This window comes from Urocitellus parryii, chromosome 8 (assembly GCF_045843805.1).
Source record: "Urocitellus parryii isolate mUroPar1 chromosome 8, mUroPar1.hap1, whole genome shotgun sequence".
Taxonomy (NCBI): Eukaryota; Metazoa; Chordata; class Mammalia; order Rodentia; family Sciuridae; genus Urocitellus; species Urocitellus parryii.
The window spans coordinates 119,030,646-119,048,059 of NC_135538.1; the positions used below are offsets into that span (position 1 = coordinate 119,030,646).

General features: G+C 48.3%; 2 protein-coding genes across 18 annotated transcripts; one reads left to right on the forward strand and one right to left on the reverse strand.

The window, feature by feature from the left end:
- Positions 1-136: 136 nt before the first annotated feature.
- Apom (apolipoprotein M) lies at positions 137-2,650 on the reverse strand. Its single transcript, XM_026415420.2, has 6 exons — positions 2,147-2,650; positions 1,597-1,751; positions 1,146-1,219; positions 957-1,055; positions 691-789; positions 137-280 (listed from the first exon to the last, which is right to left on the reverse strand). Exons 1-6 carry the CDS (start codon positions 2,357-2,359, stop codon positions 255-257), a joined length of 666 nt encoding a protein of 221 aa, XP_026271205.1. The 5' UTR covers positions 2,360-2,650; the 3' UTR covers positions 137-254.
- Positions 2,651-4,837: 2,187 nt separating this feature from the next.
- On the forward strand, positions 4,838-16,757 carry Bag6 (BAG cochaperone 6). Of its 17 annotated transcripts, none has more exons than XM_026415424.2 (26): positions 4,838-5,099; positions 5,743-5,863; positions 7,266-7,383; positions 7,498-7,694; positions 7,933-7,986; positions 8,147-8,221; positions 9,189-9,427; positions 10,002-10,131; positions 10,558-10,755; positions 10,964-11,216; positions 11,533-11,610; positions 11,721-11,828; positions 11,951-12,063; positions 12,170-12,257; positions 12,449-12,732; positions 13,299-13,590; positions 13,754-13,923; positions 14,111-14,164; positions 14,296-14,398; positions 14,488-14,612; positions 14,770-14,916; positions 15,168-15,227; positions 15,341-15,484; positions 15,565-15,672; positions 16,162-16,308; positions 16,586-16,757. In XM_026415424.2, exons 2-26 carry the CDS (start codon positions 5,756-5,758, stop codon positions 16,679-16,681), a joined length of 3,489 nt encoding a protein of 1,162 aa, XP_026271209.2. In that variant the 5' UTR covers positions 4,838-5,099; positions 5,743-5,755; the 3' UTR covers positions 16,682-16,757. The 17 variants fall into 17 exon arrangements, with proteins under 17 accessions (XP_026271209.2, XP_026271210.2, XP_026271206.2 ...); XM_026415425.2 differs by lacking the exon at positions 4,838-5,099 and adding an exon at positions 5,118-5,247; XM_026415421.2 differs by lacking the exon at positions 4,838-5,099 and adding an exon at positions 5,118-5,246 and having other exon boundaries at positions 12,173-12,257.
- The last annotated feature ends 657 nt before the right edge of the window (positions 16,758-17,414 follow it).

Consider the following 17,414-nt stretch of genomic DNA (forward strand, 5'->3'; position numbering starts at 1 on the left):
ACAATGTGAGAGGTACTGTCACTCAGTGTCTTTCCTGACGCCGTCCAATTTGGGGGGTTAGGTGGTAGAGGGTCTAGAGGAGTGTTGAATTAGGGGGAGTAACATTGATGTCTGGAGATAAACCCCAGGATGTGATGTGGATTGAAAAATCATCTTTATTTTCCTTGAAAGGGAATCAGGAGTCTCCAGCTTCTCTTTCCCCCAACAACTCAGCTCCCGCTATATTGTTCTGGGGGCACGGATGAAGTTACAGGTCAGTTACTGGACAGTTTGCAGGCCTCTGTGATGGGAGGAAGGAAAAGAAGATAGAAAGGCAGTCCAGGGAGAGAACAAGGTTGGTGGTTTTGGGGTTGGGGGAGAATGTGTGCCTTTATTTCCCCATGTCAAAGGACTCTTAAAGGCCTTTTCTCCTGTATGTCTGAATCTCTGCCCCCTTTATCCACTATAGACTTAAACCTGTTTTTTGAATAGCCCAGAACCCATCCTGGTTCCCTTAGACAACATGACAGCTCTTAGTCATATCCCTATGATGCCATCATAGCTTATGAGAAGTACAAGTGACCTCACAGCCACTCAGGTGATGTCTGCCTTTGGCCATGCCCTCTGGTAACATCACATGAGCCTCTCATCTAGCACTTGCAGAAGACCTGGTGAGTCCCAGTCCTCTTCTGGAAGACTTTAACCCCTCACCTTGATTCCTGGGAGTTAGTAAGAAGGCTCTGGAGTCCAGGCAGGAGGTCAGGGTCTGGAATTCTTCCACACACTTCTCAGAAGGGTGTGGTGAGCGATCTGAAAGGGCAGGGTGCAGCCAGGCCAGTCAGAGACCCTCCTTCTCACCCCCAGGACCTCACAGAAATTCTCAGCCCATTTTGAAAGGATGTCTAAGGGCCCAAACTGAAGAGCCCTTCTGCCCTCCCTCGTTTCACTGACACTTCCTGCCTTGCATTTCCACTCACTGTAGAGGAGAAAGCGCTGGTAACCCTGGCCTGTCTCTTTCAGCATAATTCCACCTGGGCATGAGCTGGAAAAGAGCTCAGTCTTCATGTCAGGGCGGCCTGTCAGGGCAGAGTGGGGGATGGGTGAGAACAGAAATGCAAAACCAAGCTTAGGGAGGCTGGGGTGGTTGAGAGCTGGTGGGAACCAACCTTCAGTTCTGAGGTCTGTGCTCCCTTCCGTCAAGTGATAAATCCATTCACGGGGCACACAGAATCCATTTTTCCTGCAGAGGTGATGATAGCAAGAAGAAAAGACAGAGTGTTACCCCAACCACACAGTACCACCATGGTTTTTTGTTTGTGTTTTGTGATGTCAGGGATTGAACCCAGGGCCTTGTGCAAGCACTCTACCAAATGAGCAACATCCCCAGCCCCAGCATGTTTTTATTCCATCTTGTTCTTTGCTGATGCCTGACTTCCTTTGGGTTTCAAGCTGCCAAGAGATGGTTAAGTCCATTCTTTCTCCAGAGAGCAACTGGTAAAGCTATTGAATTCACTGGGCCAAGAGTCATGGATATACCCACCGAGAGCCCAGTGGGTGGCTGCTCACACTTTGGGCAGAGAGTGCAACTATTGATGCCTCTGCCTTCTCACTACTCACATGCGGATGGTAGCACGAAGCTGGAGCTGCAGTGGGGCAGAACCAGAAGACATGTTGAAGATAATGTTGTCCACAGAGTCAAAAGTCGCCAACTCCTCCTTGGTGGGAGCTGCCCCTGCGATAAAGTACCACTGGCCCAGGTGGGGCTCTGGGAACTGGAGAGACAATAAGGGGAATAAAAGAGGGTAGATTGGGGGGTCCATCTCAGAATTCATTCAATTGCTTCATTGGTCAGCACAACAAGATTTGGGGTGAAGGTGTTGGTTGTCTTCCTCTTTCCAATTGGGGGCTAAGTTCATGACAAGGAATCATGAAATAACTTCCTCTTTGATCCTCTGCAATCAACCTGGGTAACCACTCTACCCCAACCTCCAATTCTTTCATATCTCCACAGTGATGGCTACAGCATTGATATTTTTCTTCCTGTTTTCATCATCAAAACACTCATGTTTCTTCCTCCCTTTTCAAACATAGCTTCTGGTTATCCTAGGCTACCCACCCAAGACTCTTAAGGCTTCCACCATAGGCTTCCCCCATTCTCAGTCCATACCTCTTTCTCATCCACTCCCAGAGTTGTCAGTTGACTGTGTTCAGGGCACTGATAGATGGAGTCAAGGAGAATGCCATAGAGGTAGAGTAGAGCTGCCCAAATTTGATTGAACATCTTCAGGTGGGAAGGAGCTGGTGGTCTTCGTGGGGTAACTGGTGCTTTAACTGCTCTCTTCACCGAGGGCTGCTCAGTCCACTCGCTTCCAGCCCCCATGCCTCGACCCTTGACCCCTTCACCTGCTAATGAATAACTTCAACCTTGTTTTCCAACCCAAACCTGGATTATCTACAGTGTGTGGGGCCTTCCTCCCCCTCTTCTGGATGCAACCATTGCAGGATCTCTCAATTTTGAGGAGAGCTAGAAGCCTGTGGTCTTTCATCCCATATCTTGGTGGGAGATCTTTTTGTGTTGTGCTGCATCAAAGAGAAGTGGCTTGACTGGGTCCTAATTTTATTAATCTCTATGTCTTGTTTTTTCATCTGTAAAATGTGCAAATCTTCACTTAGGAAACTTTTGAGTCCTAGCTGTTTGCCAGGAACTGGCTAATCCCTATGGATATAAAAACAAATAAGACACAATCCCTGGCCTTGAAGAAGCCAGGGATATAGGAAAAACTAGTTGGGTAAACAACCATTGACAATCTTAAGTGCTTTGAACAGGTATGAACTGGTTGCTGGGGCATGGAAGGTTTTCTCTTTAAGTTTATAATTGTAGAAATAGTTTGTACATACCCCAGAAAAACTTGCTGACACATAAGTGAGTTAATTCACTCAATGTTTATTACTACAAAAGACCACATATTCTAATGATTAAAGAAAATGGCATTGCTGTCTGATTGGGTCCAAACCCTAACTCAGATCTGGGACAATTTTATTAATCTCTCTGTCTTGTTTTTTCATCTGTAAAATGTGCAAATCTTCAGTTTTAGAGAATTAAATAGGAAGGTACATAAAGCCCTTTACAATGACCTGCACATAGTAAATCTAAAGAAGCATTTTCTGTAATTGATAATAATGTTTATAAAGAACTTATACTTTCTGAATTCTCTAATAATGATAAGAATTCTCAAGAGGCAATGGATAGGGCCAAGTGAGTTAAGCAGTTAATGTGATGAGTTGTGGGGCTTAATTATTTAAAACTCATGGGCTTCCACAAAAAGATTTGCACTGAGAGGTGAGACTGGCTATGGGCTTGTGATTTAGTTAAAAGAAAACATAATCTGGGCAATGGGTATCTAAAGAGTTAATTATACTGTTGGGGGTAATGTTTACAAATTTTATTTTTGCAGGACTGGGGGTGAACCCAGGACCTTGCTTGTTATGCTAGTCAAGTGCTGAACCACTAACCTACACCTCAGCCCTTGAAAATTTTTTTGTTTTGGAGATATGGTCTGACTTTGTTGCCTTGGCTGGTCTTGAACTGGCAAAACTCTTGGCTCAGCCTTTGGAATACCTGGGATTACAAGCCCTTGAATAAAAATTAAAAAAACAAACAATTGTTGTAGCAGTAAAGCAGAAGACTCAATCCCAAGTCTGGCAGGCCTGGATTTGCCAGCTCTTCTACTTAGGCTCGTGGATGTTATTATCCATCTCACATGTTGAAAACCCTTTTGCGGTGTTTCATGTGGTGCTGGGATGAACCCAGGGCTTCACACATGCTGTGAAGGAGCTCTGCTACTGAGCTGCACTCCTTTTAAGGCTTAAAAACATGACAGTTTGTAACCCACTCGGTGGCTGGCACAAACGAAGTGCTCACTAAACATGCTTATTGGAACTTTTTTTTTCCCCCCCTGGGGGGGTGGGATCTAACCCTGGAACGCTTTACCACTGAGCCACATTCCCACCCCTTTTAAATTTTGAGACAGCCTCACTTATCTGCTGAGGCTGGCCTCGAACTCGCGATCCTCCTGTCTCAGCCTCCCGAATTGCTGGGATTACGAGGGAGCCACCACGTCCGGCTTTATGGTAACTTAACGGATATAGTACTTGCACCTGGATATAAACTACGAATTCTAGAAAGCCTAGGAATGATAAGGATTATAGAGATTGTAATCACCCAAAGCTTAGAAACCCTGTTGGTGGGCCCTTCAAGTCCCCATTTTCAGGGTCTTGTCTTTTGGTCCAGCCGGACTCCGTATGCTCCCAGTTCTCAAATTCAGTGGTGGTGTCCCTTTTCTTGAAAAGTCCTAAAAAGCAGTGGCTTGCTTAGCTTTCCTAAAACATGGCATGTCCCCTCAGCCGCACTTAGCCAATGGCTAGCTTGACACCACAGTCCGCAACACGCCCCATCCTGTCAAAACGATCTCTACCCCACGACGCGAGGAGACGCAAAGCAGCCCGCAAACGGACCCCAACCGCCTAAGGTAAAGTGACTTCCGGAGGCGCCGAGCACAGGGCCAGGTGAGGGCCGCAGTGAGAATGAGAGTTTTAGGTGGCTAGGTCAGTGCCGCTCAAAATTCTCTGCCTGCCAAAACTTTAATATAGATAAGGCATAATCCCAAATCTCCAAAATCCAAGGTTCATAAAACCATCCACAGCGTCTCTCGAAGGCGTGGAGTCGATATATTTTCTTCAGGCATTTATAATGGCCACCTCAACCTCCTAGGTCTCTAGCGTGCTCATAGGCAAAGTGCAAAAGCCAGGGTGAGGGGGGTTAGGGAGGTGCTTAAATGTTTACGCATGCGTAGTGCGACTCACGCAGGCGCACTACAGTTCCCCGGGCGACGGCGGCGGTGGCTACTCAGGGTGTTCGGCTCTTTCCCATCTAGGCCGGCCCCAGCCCATCTCCACCCCCGGGAGCTCAATACCTGGGGCCGCGGACTTCCTCATCGTGCCCTATAAAAGTAAACTTTGGGGACCTGGAGGAGCCGAAAGTACCGCGTCGAGAGCCCCAAATACTATTGGGGAAACGGAAGTGGCTTTCGGTAGCAGACTAGGGGAAACCGGAAGTGACGGTACCGGGGGAAGTCGGGGGCGGAGCCACAGGGTGGTGGGGTGTGTATGTATATGTGTGTGGCCGCGTGTTGGTTGCGCCGCTCTGCTAGAACACCGAGGAAGGCGGAAGAGGGGGGGCAGTCAGCTAGCCGGTCCAGCCCCCCCCCCGTAAGTGTCCGCGGTCTTGGGTGTGTGGTGATTTCGGCGGGTTCGATGGGCGTGGCGCGCGTGCGCGAAGCCACTTTCTCCGCCGAGCCGGGCGCTACCCCCACCCCCACCCTCACTCCCACCCCCGCTCTCGCGTTGTCCCAGAATTTGCAGACTTCTAGGGCCTTTACCCTATCGCTACCGGTGATGACACTGGTCTCTGGTCTCGTGCTTCCTTTCCTCATTCTCAGCCCAACTGGCCCTCCTTTATTGTGATTGGCATTGTGGAGCCCCTCCCACCTCCCGTCCTTCAGCTCCCTATGCCGTCGATCTCCTGCCCTTTGTGTTTCTCTCCCTGTGCCCCGGAATCAGAAGGGGGATGGGGGCGGGTGTGAGTGTGTGTGCTTGTGTGGGAGAAACTTTTTAGGTATTGGGGCGGAGATTCAGGCCAGGGAAGCTTCCGGTATATAAAATCTACGGGCGACAGCGGACCTTCCTCCCTTCGTTCTTCCTTAGAGAGCTGTCCGCCATGGAGCCCAGTGATTCTACCAGTACCGCTATGGAGGAGCCTGACAACTTGGAGGTATTAGTGAAGACCTTGGACTCTCAGACTCGGACCTTTATTGTGGGGGCCCAGGTGAGATCCCAGTATTTCTGGAAGATACCCATTAGCTCTTCCTCTTCCTCCCTTAGACTGATGGGAGAGCCTGATTTTCTTGTCTTCAAATTTTCATTGATTCCTTTGTTTATATTCTAGATAGAACATCTTTTGATGTGTTTGTTGGGGGAGGTATGTTTATTGTTAAGTGAGGCAGATTTTATTTTGTCTTTCTTCACCTTGCTAGAATTCAGTGCAAAGTAAAATAGACCCGAAGGAGGAACCTGAGCTATCATGGGTGGACCCTAGCCCAAAGGAAGAGTTGGGGCTCCAGTTTTGGGGAAAAGAAACAATGCGGGGACCTCAAACAGTTTTTCTGATAAACAGATTGATTGCAGCTGTATACTGTACTTATGAAGTCTGGAAACCAGAACCCATAATGCAGGTGGAGCCCTAGTAGACTATTCAGTGGAATTACTAACATCTGTTGCATAAAATGACTCTTGAATTTAATACCATAGTTATCTGTTTTTAATTCTGTAATTCTTAGAGACAAACTCATGAGCTGGTGGGTCTATGATATTTTAAGACGTGTTTAAGAAAGTCACATAGGTTTTTCTGTGGCTAGATATTTGTAATACTTTCCAAGACTTTGTCTAGTTAGGGCAAATGTTTTTCTTTTTGGCTTCCTTCTTTTTTGCAGAGCTGGATCTTGCACATGCTGGGCAAGTGCTGAGCTACACCCCCAGCCCTTTGCTCCCTTCTTACCTTCATGGTGGGGGACCCCTGCCTGGTACTCTGGGGCTTGGGGCCTCTTCTTGGTTAGTTTTCCTTAACCTAATTCCCTACCCTATCCTCCTTGCCTTTTTTGTTTTAGACATAGCCTTGCTAAATTGCTGATGTTGGCATTGAATTTGCAATTCTGCCTTAACCTCCCAAGCCACTGGGATTATAGGCGTGTACCACCCCATCTGGGTTTGCAGTTATTTTTGTCTTTAAGATTATGGCAGAAAAATGAACTCCTGGTATCATTTTGTATTTAGGAAGGGGTTACTGATCTCTCTAGATACACTTTCCTTTGGAAGCTAGGCAAAGGAGAGAAGGAATATTAGTTGGCTTTTTTGTTCCTCATCCATGAGGCACTGGGTTCAATCCTCAGCACCACATAAAAATAAACAAAATAAAGTCATTCTGTTCTTTTACAACTATTAAAAGAAATTTTAAACATATGTGTTTGTATTATACCTGAAAGTTTGTTAAATTTATTCTGTATTTTAGTGGGTTGTCTTGGTTCAGTGTTTTGCACAATTAATATCTTACAGTCAGGATAGTTGGATAGTGATTCTATACTGGTTTTTACCCCTTAACTCCACAAATCAGTTGGCTTTTTCTCTTTTTTTCCTCCATTCTGATTCCTGTGTTTGATTATTCCTCCTTACAGATGAATGTAAAGGAGTTTAAGGAGCACATTGCTGCCTCTGTCAGCATCCCCTCTGAGAAACAACGGCTCATCTATCAGGGGCGAGTTCTGCAAGATGATAAGAAGCTCCAGGAATACAGTAAGAGGGTTGGAGGGCAATTCAGAGGTTTAAGTTGCTACCCAGAGGGATGAGCTTAAGGCCATGTATATACCTACTCATGCAATGTTTTGGTGTGTATCTTTTTTCCTACAGATGTTGGGGGAAAGGTTATCCACCTGGTGGAACGGGCTCCTCCTCAGACTCAGCTCCCTTCTGGAGCATCTTCTGGGACAGGGTCTTCCTCAGCTGCCCATGGTGGGGGACCCCTGCCTGGTACTCGGGGGCCTGGGGCCTCTGTTCATGACCGGAATGCCAACAGCTATGTCATGGTTGGAACCTTCAATCTTCCTGTAAGCTTGTGTTTCACATGGAAGGGTTTTTTAGGGAGGGGTAGTTTGGGTTGTGTTAGCATCAGGGAACACATTAGATAGTTGTCTCAGTCTTGAGATTGGGTTTGGAGAGCTCTCTGATCAGATATTGGCCTTGGTCTTTGAGAAAAAGGGGTGGGGCTCCACAGAATGAGTTGAAAAGTGTGGAGGCCTTAGTATTTGGCTTCTCCCAGAGCAACTTCCCTTACCCTTTCCCCAGAGTGACGGCTCTGCTGTGGATGTTCACATCAACATGGAACAGGCCCCGATTCAGGTATTGAGGGGCCTGGGAGGGTCAGGGAAGGGGATCTGGGAGAAGGAGGCCATGAGGTGGGGTGGACCTGGCTAATGAGATGCTTGGGACCTGGATTAGTAGGCCGTGGAGCTTATGGCTTCATCTCAGACCTGTCCTGATTATTCCTTTTCTATTCTAGAGTGAGCCCCGGGTACGGCTAGTGATGGCCCAGCACATGATCAGGGATATCCAGACCTTATTATCCCGAATGGAGGTAAGTGAGCAAATCTGCCTAGGTTCTCTCCACCCGCTTCTCCTAGTAGCCTGAGGGTGGGAGCATGATTGGCCTCATCCACAGGATTCTGTCTTCCTAATCTGGTCTCTTCTTTGCAGTCGTTCTTTTGGGCAGAAAAAAGTATCTTTGTGAGGGTATCTTGTCCCTGCCAATCCTCTGAATGCCTGGTATCGGGGGAGTTTGTTTCAGTTCTTAGATAACTTGGCATAGCATCTTTTCAGTTAAAGAAGAATTCCATCCTTTCCTTTCCCTTTCCCTTTCCCTTTCCCTTTCCCTTTCCCTTTCCCTTTCCCTTTCCCTTTCCCTTTCCCTTTCCCCTTTCCTTTCCTTTCCTTTCCTTTCTCTTTCTTTCTTTCTTTCTTTCTTTCTTTCTTTCTTTCTTTCTTTCTTTCTTTCTTTCTTTCTCTTTCTTTCTTTCTTTTTCTTTCTTTCCTTTCTTTCTTAGATTGACAAAATTCCTTTATTTATTTTTATGTGGTACTGAGGATCAAACCCAGTGCCTCATGCATGCTAGGCAAGCGCTCTGCCACTCAGCCCCAGCCCCTGATTTTGAACCCAGCGTCTTGTGCATATGAGGCAAGCACTCTACTGAGCTGTATCCCTAGACCCCATAATTGATTTCTTAACTGACATGTTCAGCATTGGAATGCTCTGACTTCATTAGTTTGTGTAGCAACTACAACCTGTGGTCTTTCTCTTTCCTTATATAAGTTAGAAAATTGCAATTTTTACTCTGTTAGTAATTTGTTTAAAAGTATTAGTTATTTGTCATGTATCTAATTTATGCTAGTCCTATACTGATTGTTAGGGAGTTAAAGAGAATGAATGTAAAGTACTGTCTTTAGGGAGCCTAGTTGGAGCACTTTCTCCATTCACATTCAGTTGGCCTGAGTTATCTACTTTAGTTTCATCTTGTCTTTGGTGTCCTGACTTCCCCACTTTTCAGTGTCGAGGGGGACCCCAGGCACAGCACAGTCAGCCACCCCCACAGACGTCAGCTGTGGCTCCAGAGCCAGTATCCTTGAACTCACAAACATCAGAATCAGTTGAAAATGAAGCACCTCCTCGGGAGCCCATGGAGGCAGAAGAAGTGGAGGAGCGTGCCCCAGCCCAGAGCCCGGAGCTTACCCCTTCTGGCCAAACTCCAACAGGCCCTACACCTGCCCCAGAGACAAACGCACCCAAGTGAGAGATGGAGGGAACCTTTTGGGGTTGTGGGCTCTAAGTGCAATATGAAGACCAGGAGAGGTATGGTGTGTGAGGGGGTCTCAATGGAGGTAAATGAGGTTAGAATTGACAGCTGAGCAGAAGCTTTTCTGTCCCCTGAGCACATGACACATGCCTGTAATTTCAATGACTCCAGAGGCTGTGCAGATTTGAAGCCAACCTTAACAATTTTTTGTCTCAGAATTTGGGGGGTGGAAATGGGGGACTATGGATGTAGTTAAGTGGATATCCTGGGCTAAATCCCTAGTACCGCAAAATTTTCTCTCAAGTTCACACAGGGCCCATCTCTTATTTTAGAGTTTGTTTCATACATTATAGCTACAAGATTGCAGTGGGGAAGGTGAGAGTAAGGGTCATTTTGTCCTCTCCATCTTCCCCTGGGTGGGAGTAAAGAACAGAAGCTCTGCTAGTCCAGGAAGGGATTGGGCCAGGGGTCTGGGAGGCCAGGGGGAGACAGAGCAGATGATCTCTGGGCTTTGAGGTGGGGACTATAAGGAAAGCCTTTGCTCACTGCCCTTGGGGTTATCCACAGCCATCCTTCCCCAGCGGAGTATGTTGAAGTGCTCCAGGAGCTGCAGCGGCTGGAGAGTCGCCTCCAGCCCTTCCTGCAGCGCTACTATGAAGTTCTGGGTGCTGCTGCCACCACGGACTATAACAACAATGTGAGCCCTTTGATGGCCTATCCCTCCTCTCCCCTCCCCCCAGTACTCCTGAAACAGAACAGGCTGAGGGAGATAACCCTTTACTCCCCCAAACAGCATTGCAACAAAATCCCTCTAGACACATAAATGATCTTTACTCCCTTGGAAGGTGGTAATTTTTGCAGTACCCACTGTCCTTGCACCATTTGTGTCCCTAAGTGAATTGTTTAAGAAATTTTCATAGTTTAAGGGAGATTAGTTTGATGACTTATGATCTTTTGTAGAATTTGTCTTAGTAGGAAATTCTTTTTGCACATAAAATAGAATTGACTTGCAAAGGTTTGAGCAATGTAGAAACTTCTAAATATGTAACTGAAAACTTGGGATCCTTAGAAGAGGTGATTTGGACTTAATTCTTTTCTTTTTTTGACATGGTGATGAACACAGCATGAAGGCCGTGAGGAGGACCAGAGGTTGATCAATTTGGTTGGGGAGAGCCTGCGGCTTCTGGGCAACACTTTTGTGGCACTCTCTGACCTGCGTTGCAATTTGGCTTGTGCACCCCCACGACACCTGCATGTGGTTAGGCCCATGTCTCACTACACCACGCCCATGGTGCTTCAGCAGGCAGCCATTCCCATCCAGGTGGGTCATGGGAGGCTGACCCAAGAGAGGATGAAGTGGGGGGTGGTGCAGTGATACAGAGCGATTATTGGGCTCAAAGGAGGGTAGAGAGGGAGAGAACTTGGGAAACATAATGATAAAGGATGGAGGCTTCTGAGATAGATGGTAGAGGTGCTTTGGATTAAGCTGTTGTGTTTTTTTCTCACTTTTGCGTGTCCATCTCTTTTAGATCAACGTGGGGACCACTGTGACTATGACAGGGAATGGGACTCGCCCCCCCACAACTCCCAATGCTGAGGCACCTCCCCCTGGTCCTGGCCAGGCCTCGACTCTGGCCCCGTCTTCTACCACTGTTGAGTCCTCAACTGAGGGGGCTCCCCCACCAGGGCCAGCTCCTCCACCAGCCACCAGCCACCCGAGGGTCATCCGGATATCACACCAGAGTGTGGAACCCGTGGTCATGATGCACATGAATATTCAAGGTGAGTTAGGATCAGTGACTGGAAGAGAAGACCAGTAGGCTGAAGGAAGTCTGGGGTTGGTGTTGAGGTGTGAGGGGAGTAAGGGTTGGATAGGGTTGTGCAGATTGTTGGCATGTGTTGGGAGAGGCATGAAGGGGACTGATTTATCCTTGGAAATTTTTTGTGGTTAAGAAGTCACCTTGTTCCTGTCTAGAGGTGTGAAAAGCTGACTTTTTGGTTGGGAAATGGTGGCCTGTAGGACAACTGATCTCAGGAGGGTACACTTAGGCCTTGGCCCCAGTGGTCTCAGGGTCACACTCTCTGTTTCCCTGCCCAGATTCTGGCACACAGCCCGGTGGTGTCCCGAGTGCTCCCACTGGCTCCCTAGGACCCCCTGGTCATGGCCAGACCCTGGGTAAGAACAAGGGCATCAGAGCAGGTTGAGCTCTGGGTAGAGAAGGGTTAGGGCTGAGTGGGTGGGTTGCAGGGGTCCAGGTTCAAGGTTACATCAGACCCGCCCCCCAGGCTCCACCCTCATCCAGCTGCCCTCCCTGCCCCCTGAGTTCATGCACGCCGTCGCCCACCAGATCACTCATCAGGCCATGGTGGCAGCTGTTGCCTCCGCGGCCGCAGGTAATCACCTGGAAGGGGAGGCCTGGGAGGTGGGGCCTAGTCCATGGTGGTGGGTACTGTTGGCTGTCACTCAAGAGTCTGGCCCTCAGCTCTTTTCCATCTCTCTCCTCTGCCACCCACAGGACAGCAGGTGCCAGGCTTCCCAACAGCTCCAACCCGGGTGGTGATTGCCCGGCCCACCCCTCCACAGGCTCGGCCTTCTCATCCTGGGGGGCCCCCAGTCTCTGGGGCTTTGGTGAGTAAGGGTGGGAGAGTTCTAGTGGGGAAGAATCCGGGAAAGAATCTTGGGGTGATGTATAAGGAGGACAGGATTGAAATCCTCTCCTCTCCTTCCCTGTCAGCAGGGTGCTGGACTGGGTACCAATGCCTCATTGGCTCAGATGGTGAGCGGCCTTGTGGGGCAGCTTCTTATGCAGCCTGTTCTTGTGGGTGAGTCCTCATTTTTCTTCACTTCAAACTTAAGAATTCTATGACTCTCAAGTCTGATACTTGCTTTCTAGCTGTTCACTGGTACTTCCTAGCTCTTGCGTTACGCTCTTGATTGTTTTCCTGCTAGAAATGGGGCTACTATAAATGTCTAGTCTTTCTTCAAATTTCACTTTTCTTTGGGTTTCGGACAGCTCAGGGGACCCCAGGAATGGCTCCACCTCCAGCCCCTGCCACTGCTTCAGCCAGCGCTGGTACCACCAACACAGCTACCACAGCTGGTCCTGCTCCTGGGGGCCCTGCTCAGCCTCCACCCCCCCAGTCCTCCACAGCTGATCTCCAGTTCTCCCAGCTCCTGGGGAACCTGCTTGGGCCTACAGGGTCAGGAGCTGGTGGGCCTGGCATGGCTTCTCCCACCATCACTGTGGCAATGCCTGGTGTCCCTGCTTTTCTCCAGGGCATGACTGATTTCTTGCAGGTGAGTAATGGACTTGCCTTTTATTCTGTTCTTCCTCTCCGGCATTGGGCCAAGCAGTGATACTTTGTTGCCATTCTATAGCCATTGGATTACAGTCTAGTAACATAGCAGGGAAAGGGACTGGGTAATCAATTGATTGTGAATCCTCTGTTTTGGAGATGAGGAAAAAAAAAACAGCCCTAAGAAAAAAAAAATCATATAGTAATGTCACTGCTTTTTGATCTAACCTATTCAGAGGGATAGAGGTCACTGTTTAGTCTAACTTTGTTATTGAATACCTGTATATGAGTATTCTGCTTTAAGAAGTAAAGGCTTTCTTCCCAGACTCCTGTTGTTTTGTGCCCTCTTTTATTTATTTGTTTATTTTTAGTTGTAGTTGCACACAATACCTTTGTTTAATTTTATGTGGTGCTGAGGATCGAACCCAGGGCCTTGCTTGTTCTAGGCGAGTGCTCTACCACTGAGCCACAACCCCAGACCTGTTTTGTACCGTCTTGATGCCATGTTATGTCTTTGTCCCTGTTCTCACCTTGTTTTCTGTTCTTTATTTCTTCTCTGTTTGCCAGGCCACACAGACGGCCCCTCCACCTCCTCCTCCTCCTCCACCCCCACCCCCAGCCCCAGAACAACAGACCACACCACCACCAGGGTCCCCTTCTGGTGGCACAGGGAGTCCTGGAGGCCTGGGTCCTGAGAGCCTGCCACCAGAATTTTTTACCTCAGTGGTGCAGGGTGTGCTGAGCTCCCTCTTGGGCTCCTTGGGGGCTCGAGCTGGCAGCAGTGAAAGCATTGCTGCTTTCATCCAGCGCCTCAGTGGATCCAGCAACATCTTTGAGCCTGGGGCTGATGGTGCCCTTGGTAAGCAAAGGGCAGGGAGTGTCTTGGTTTATTCCAGGAAGGGGGGCACAGAGGAGAAGGTAGATAACCTTTGTCTAGGGCTGTTGGCAAGATGGGATGAAGCTGATGGACTGGGCAAGCCTAGGTGGTAAAGGTGGTTGCTAACTTCTGCTTATATTCCCAGGATTCTTTGGAGCCCTGCTCTCTCTCCTGTGCCAGAACTTCTCCATGGTGGATGTGGTGATGCTTCTCCATGGGCATTTCCAGCCACTGCAGAGGCTCCAGCCCCAGCTGCGTTCCTTCTTCCACCAGCACTACTTGGGTGGCCAGGAGCCCACACCTGGTAACATCCGGGTAAATGCAAGCCTGGGCCCTCGCAGTTTTCCTCTTTCCCACTACCAATTGCTTATTCCTGACTATATCTGCCAGTTAAAGCTACAGCTGTCCCAGCCCAAGCCTTGGACTTTTTAGGGTTAGGGTAGGGAGAGGGGGAGTCTTGAGAACCAAGGCTTGGAATTAAATCTGTGATGTTTTCCTGTAGATGGCAACCCACACATTGATTACCGGACTAGAAGAATATGTGCGGGAGAGTTTTGTGAGTGACCCTTCTCTATTTCCCTCCTGTTCTGGGTCTGGGCAGGGAAGCTAATATTCCTTATGGCTTCCTTCTCCATTTCTAGTGTTAGGATTCCTGATTTGGGGGTCTTCTTGTGTCTTGTCTTACAGTCTTTGGTACAGGTTCAGCCAGGCGTGGACATCATTCGGACAAACCTAGAGTTTCTGCAAGAACAGTTTAATAGCATTGCTGCTCATGTGCTACATTGCACAGGTTAGGGGTTAGCTGGGCCAGGGAAAGTGGGGCATTGGGTGTGCAGGGCTGCTGGGTACCAAAATTCCTTCCTCATGTCTTGCCTACAGATAGTGGATTTGGAGCCCGGTTGCTGGAGTTGTGTAACCAGGGCCTATTTGAATGCCTAGCCCTAAACCTGCACTGCTTGGGGGGACAGCAGATGGAGCTTGCTGCTGTTATCAATGGTCGAATTGTAAGTACCATGCAACCTCAGATCTCTAGTCTCTTGTTTCCTTTGATGTCTTGCAGTTTTCACTTTTCTTGCCATACTGCAGCCTATTACTCTTGAGTCTGATAAATTGTAAAAGCTGGTTTAGGGTTGTGTTGCAAGTTTGCTTTCTATCCCTCAGCGTCGTATGTCTCGTGGGGTGAATCCATCCTTGGTAAGCTGGCTGACCACTATGATGGGACTGAGGCTTCAGGTGGTTCTGGAGCACATGCCTGTGGGCCCTGATGCCATCCTCAGATATGTTCGCAGGATTGGTGATCCCCCCCAGGTAAGGGACCCAGTGGACTCTGTCAGGGAACTTGAGGGAAGTGGAGAGATGAGAAGTTTCTACATTTTGTTTTCTTTCTCTGTTCACTTTTTTTAAAAAAATATATTTTTTAGATATAGTTGGACACAAAATATCTACAGTATATTTATTTTTATGTGGTGCTGAGGATCAAACCCAGGGCCTTGCATGTGCTAAGTGAGCACTCTACTGCTGAGCCACATCCCCAGCCCCCTCTCTCTTCACTTTTACAGTCACTTTCTGAGGAGCCAATGGAAGTTCAAGGAGCAGAAAGAACTACTCCTGAGCCTCAGGTACCAGGGAGAGAGGTTGAGGGGCCAGGTAATGTGGAGAAGGAGGGATAGCGAAAGAAGGGCTTGAGGATAAAAATTCTGAAATCTGGGTCTTCTTACTTTCTGACACCCAGAGGGAGAATGCTTCCCCAGCCCCAGGAACAACAGCAGAGGAGGCCATGTCTCGAGGTCCACCCCCTGCTCCTGAAGTAGGCTCTCAAGATGAACAGGATGGAGCTTCAGCTGAGACAGAACCTTGGGCAGCTGCAGTTCCCCCAGTAAGTGGCAGGAGGTGATCCAGTGGTGGGTTAAGGAGCTGCAGGGTGTGGGAATTACTTTCTAATCCTTTCCTTCCCAGGAATGGGTCCCTATCATTCAGCAGGACATTCAGAGCCAGCGGAAGGTGAAACCGCAGCCACCTCTGAGTGATGCCTACCTCAGTGGTATGCCTGCCAAGAGACGCAAGGTTGGTTTACCTCTTCCCTGAGGATCCCTGTCTACCCAGGTTCTCCTATCATGCTTAAATAAAACAAACTCTTCAGAGCTAGAAGGAGCTATTCCTAGTGTAGTCTGCTTATTTAATGAGAAAAGCTTTCTGGGACTCTCACTGGCTTGTAGTTGGTGTATAACCACACAAGACTTTACCTCTGTTTGCTATCTTAGTCCCTCAGCTATCTAATGCCCAAGTGACTAGGGCTCATTTTCTTTTCAGGTGGGCTTGGATTAGTTTGCTCAGAATCTCAGATGGCTTGCATTTGGCCCTTGCTTAGAAGAGCAAGTTTAACACAAACACTGTATTTGACCAGAGCCAGCTAGGAAGGCCACATGTAAAAATGTTCCCACTTCTTTCCTCTAGCATAAATACTCAGTGATTGACTCATGGAAAGGGTGAGCTGGGTGGTGGCACTGGATCTGACGTTGATCCTCTTTTCCCTCTTAACCCCCTGTCCCCCAGACGATGCAGGGTGAGGGCCCCCAGCTGCTTCTCTCAGAGGCCGTGAGCCGGGCAGCTAAGGCAGCCGGAGCTCGGCCCCTGACGAGCCCCGAGAGCCTGAGCCGGGACCTGGAGGCACCAGAGGTTCAGGAGAGCTACAGGCAGCAGGTGCCCCCACCTTGAAGCAGAATAGGGATGGTCTAGCGGGAGGGGTTGGGCTAGGGTCCCTTTTCCTGGATCCTTTCAGAGGAAGTGGTAGTCTGGGGCTGCCACTTTTTGAAGATTTTCCCATGTGGTATCTGGGAGTCTCAGTGATGCCATATTGGGCAATCGACAGATGTGGCTGGTGGGGAAAGCATTAGCTTCTGAGGGGATGGTGTTGTGTGCTTGCTGGGATCTGGGGCTTGCTCAGTGCTACTCTGACCTGCTTATTCTCTCTTTCTAGCTCCGGTCTGATATACAAAAAAGACTGCAGGAAGATCCCAACTACAGCCCCCAGCGCTTCCCTAATGCCCACCGGGCCTTTGCTGATGATCCCTAGCTCTTTGCTCTATGGCCCTTCTTCACCAGGGGACCATTTTCCCATTCTTCCTTCACAGTATTTAAGAAATAAAAGTCGGATTTTCCTGGCTCTTGTCTCCAAATTGTCTCTAAGTATTTCAAGTCCCTTATTTTGTATGTTTTTTAAAAATCTAGTATTTCCTAGGAACCCAACTTTATAGAAACAGCTTGTAATTGTCCCAGTGAGCATATGTACTCAGTCATGCAGCACATAATGTGTAAGCCTGTTTATTTTGTAGTACTGGGGATTGATCTTGGGCCTTATGCATGCTAGGCAAGCACTAGACCACTGAACCACATCCCTAGCTTTGTAAGATTGTTTTGAAGGTTAGCTTTTTCTGCAGAAACATCTCCTGTATTAGGGATTGAACCCAGCCAGGCTTTGTAATCAAGCTGTATCCCAACTTTTTTTTTTTTAAAGATAGGGTCTTGCTAAATCACTAAAGCTGGGCTCAGAACTTGTATCCTCCTCCTCAGCCCCCCACATAGCTAGAATTTATAGGGACATGCCACCAAGCAGCTGGGCAAGAAGACTAATTTTACATGCAAACAAAAACACCAAGGTCTTGAGATGGAAGTGTACACTAGGCTTTGGACCCAAGTACTCTTGAAGCATAACCTACATGTGATGCCCCAATGAAATTCAGGTTTGGTCATGCTGGACCTAGGCTGTCAAAACTCAAAAAGCTAGTTGTTAATGTACTTGGATATTG

What these genes read in the sequence shown, in the direction of transcription:
- Bag6 (XM_026415421.2), top strand. Translation starts at nt 5,146, where the DNA reads ATGTATATGTGTGTGGCCGCGTGTTGGTTGCGCCGCTCTGCTAGAACA. An exon ending in CCTTTATTGTGGGGGCCCAG is followed by an intron (nt 5,864 to 7,265) that starts GTGAGATCCCAG and finishes TCCTCCTTACAG; the next exon opens with ATGAATGTAAAGGAGTTTAA. An exon ending in TAAGAAGCTCCAGGAATACA is followed by an intron (nt 7,384 to 7,497) that starts GTAAGAGGGTTG and finishes TTTTTCCTACAG; the next exon opens with ATGTTGGGGGAAAGGTTATC.
- Apom (XM_026415420.2), bottom strand. Translation starts at nt 2,359, where the DNA reads ATGGGGGCTGGAAGCGAGTGGACTGAGCAGCCCTCGGTGAAGAGAGCA. An exon ending in TGGGAGTGGATGAGAAAGAG is followed by an intron (nt 1,752 to 2,146) that starts GTATGGACTGAG and finishes TTGTCTCTCCAG; the next exon opens with TTCCCAGAGCCCCACCTGGG. An exon ending in ACTAACTCCCAGGAATCAAG is followed by an intron (nt 281 to 690) that starts GTGAGGGGTTAA and finishes CTCCCATCACAG; the next exon opens with AGGCCTGCAAACTGTCCAGT.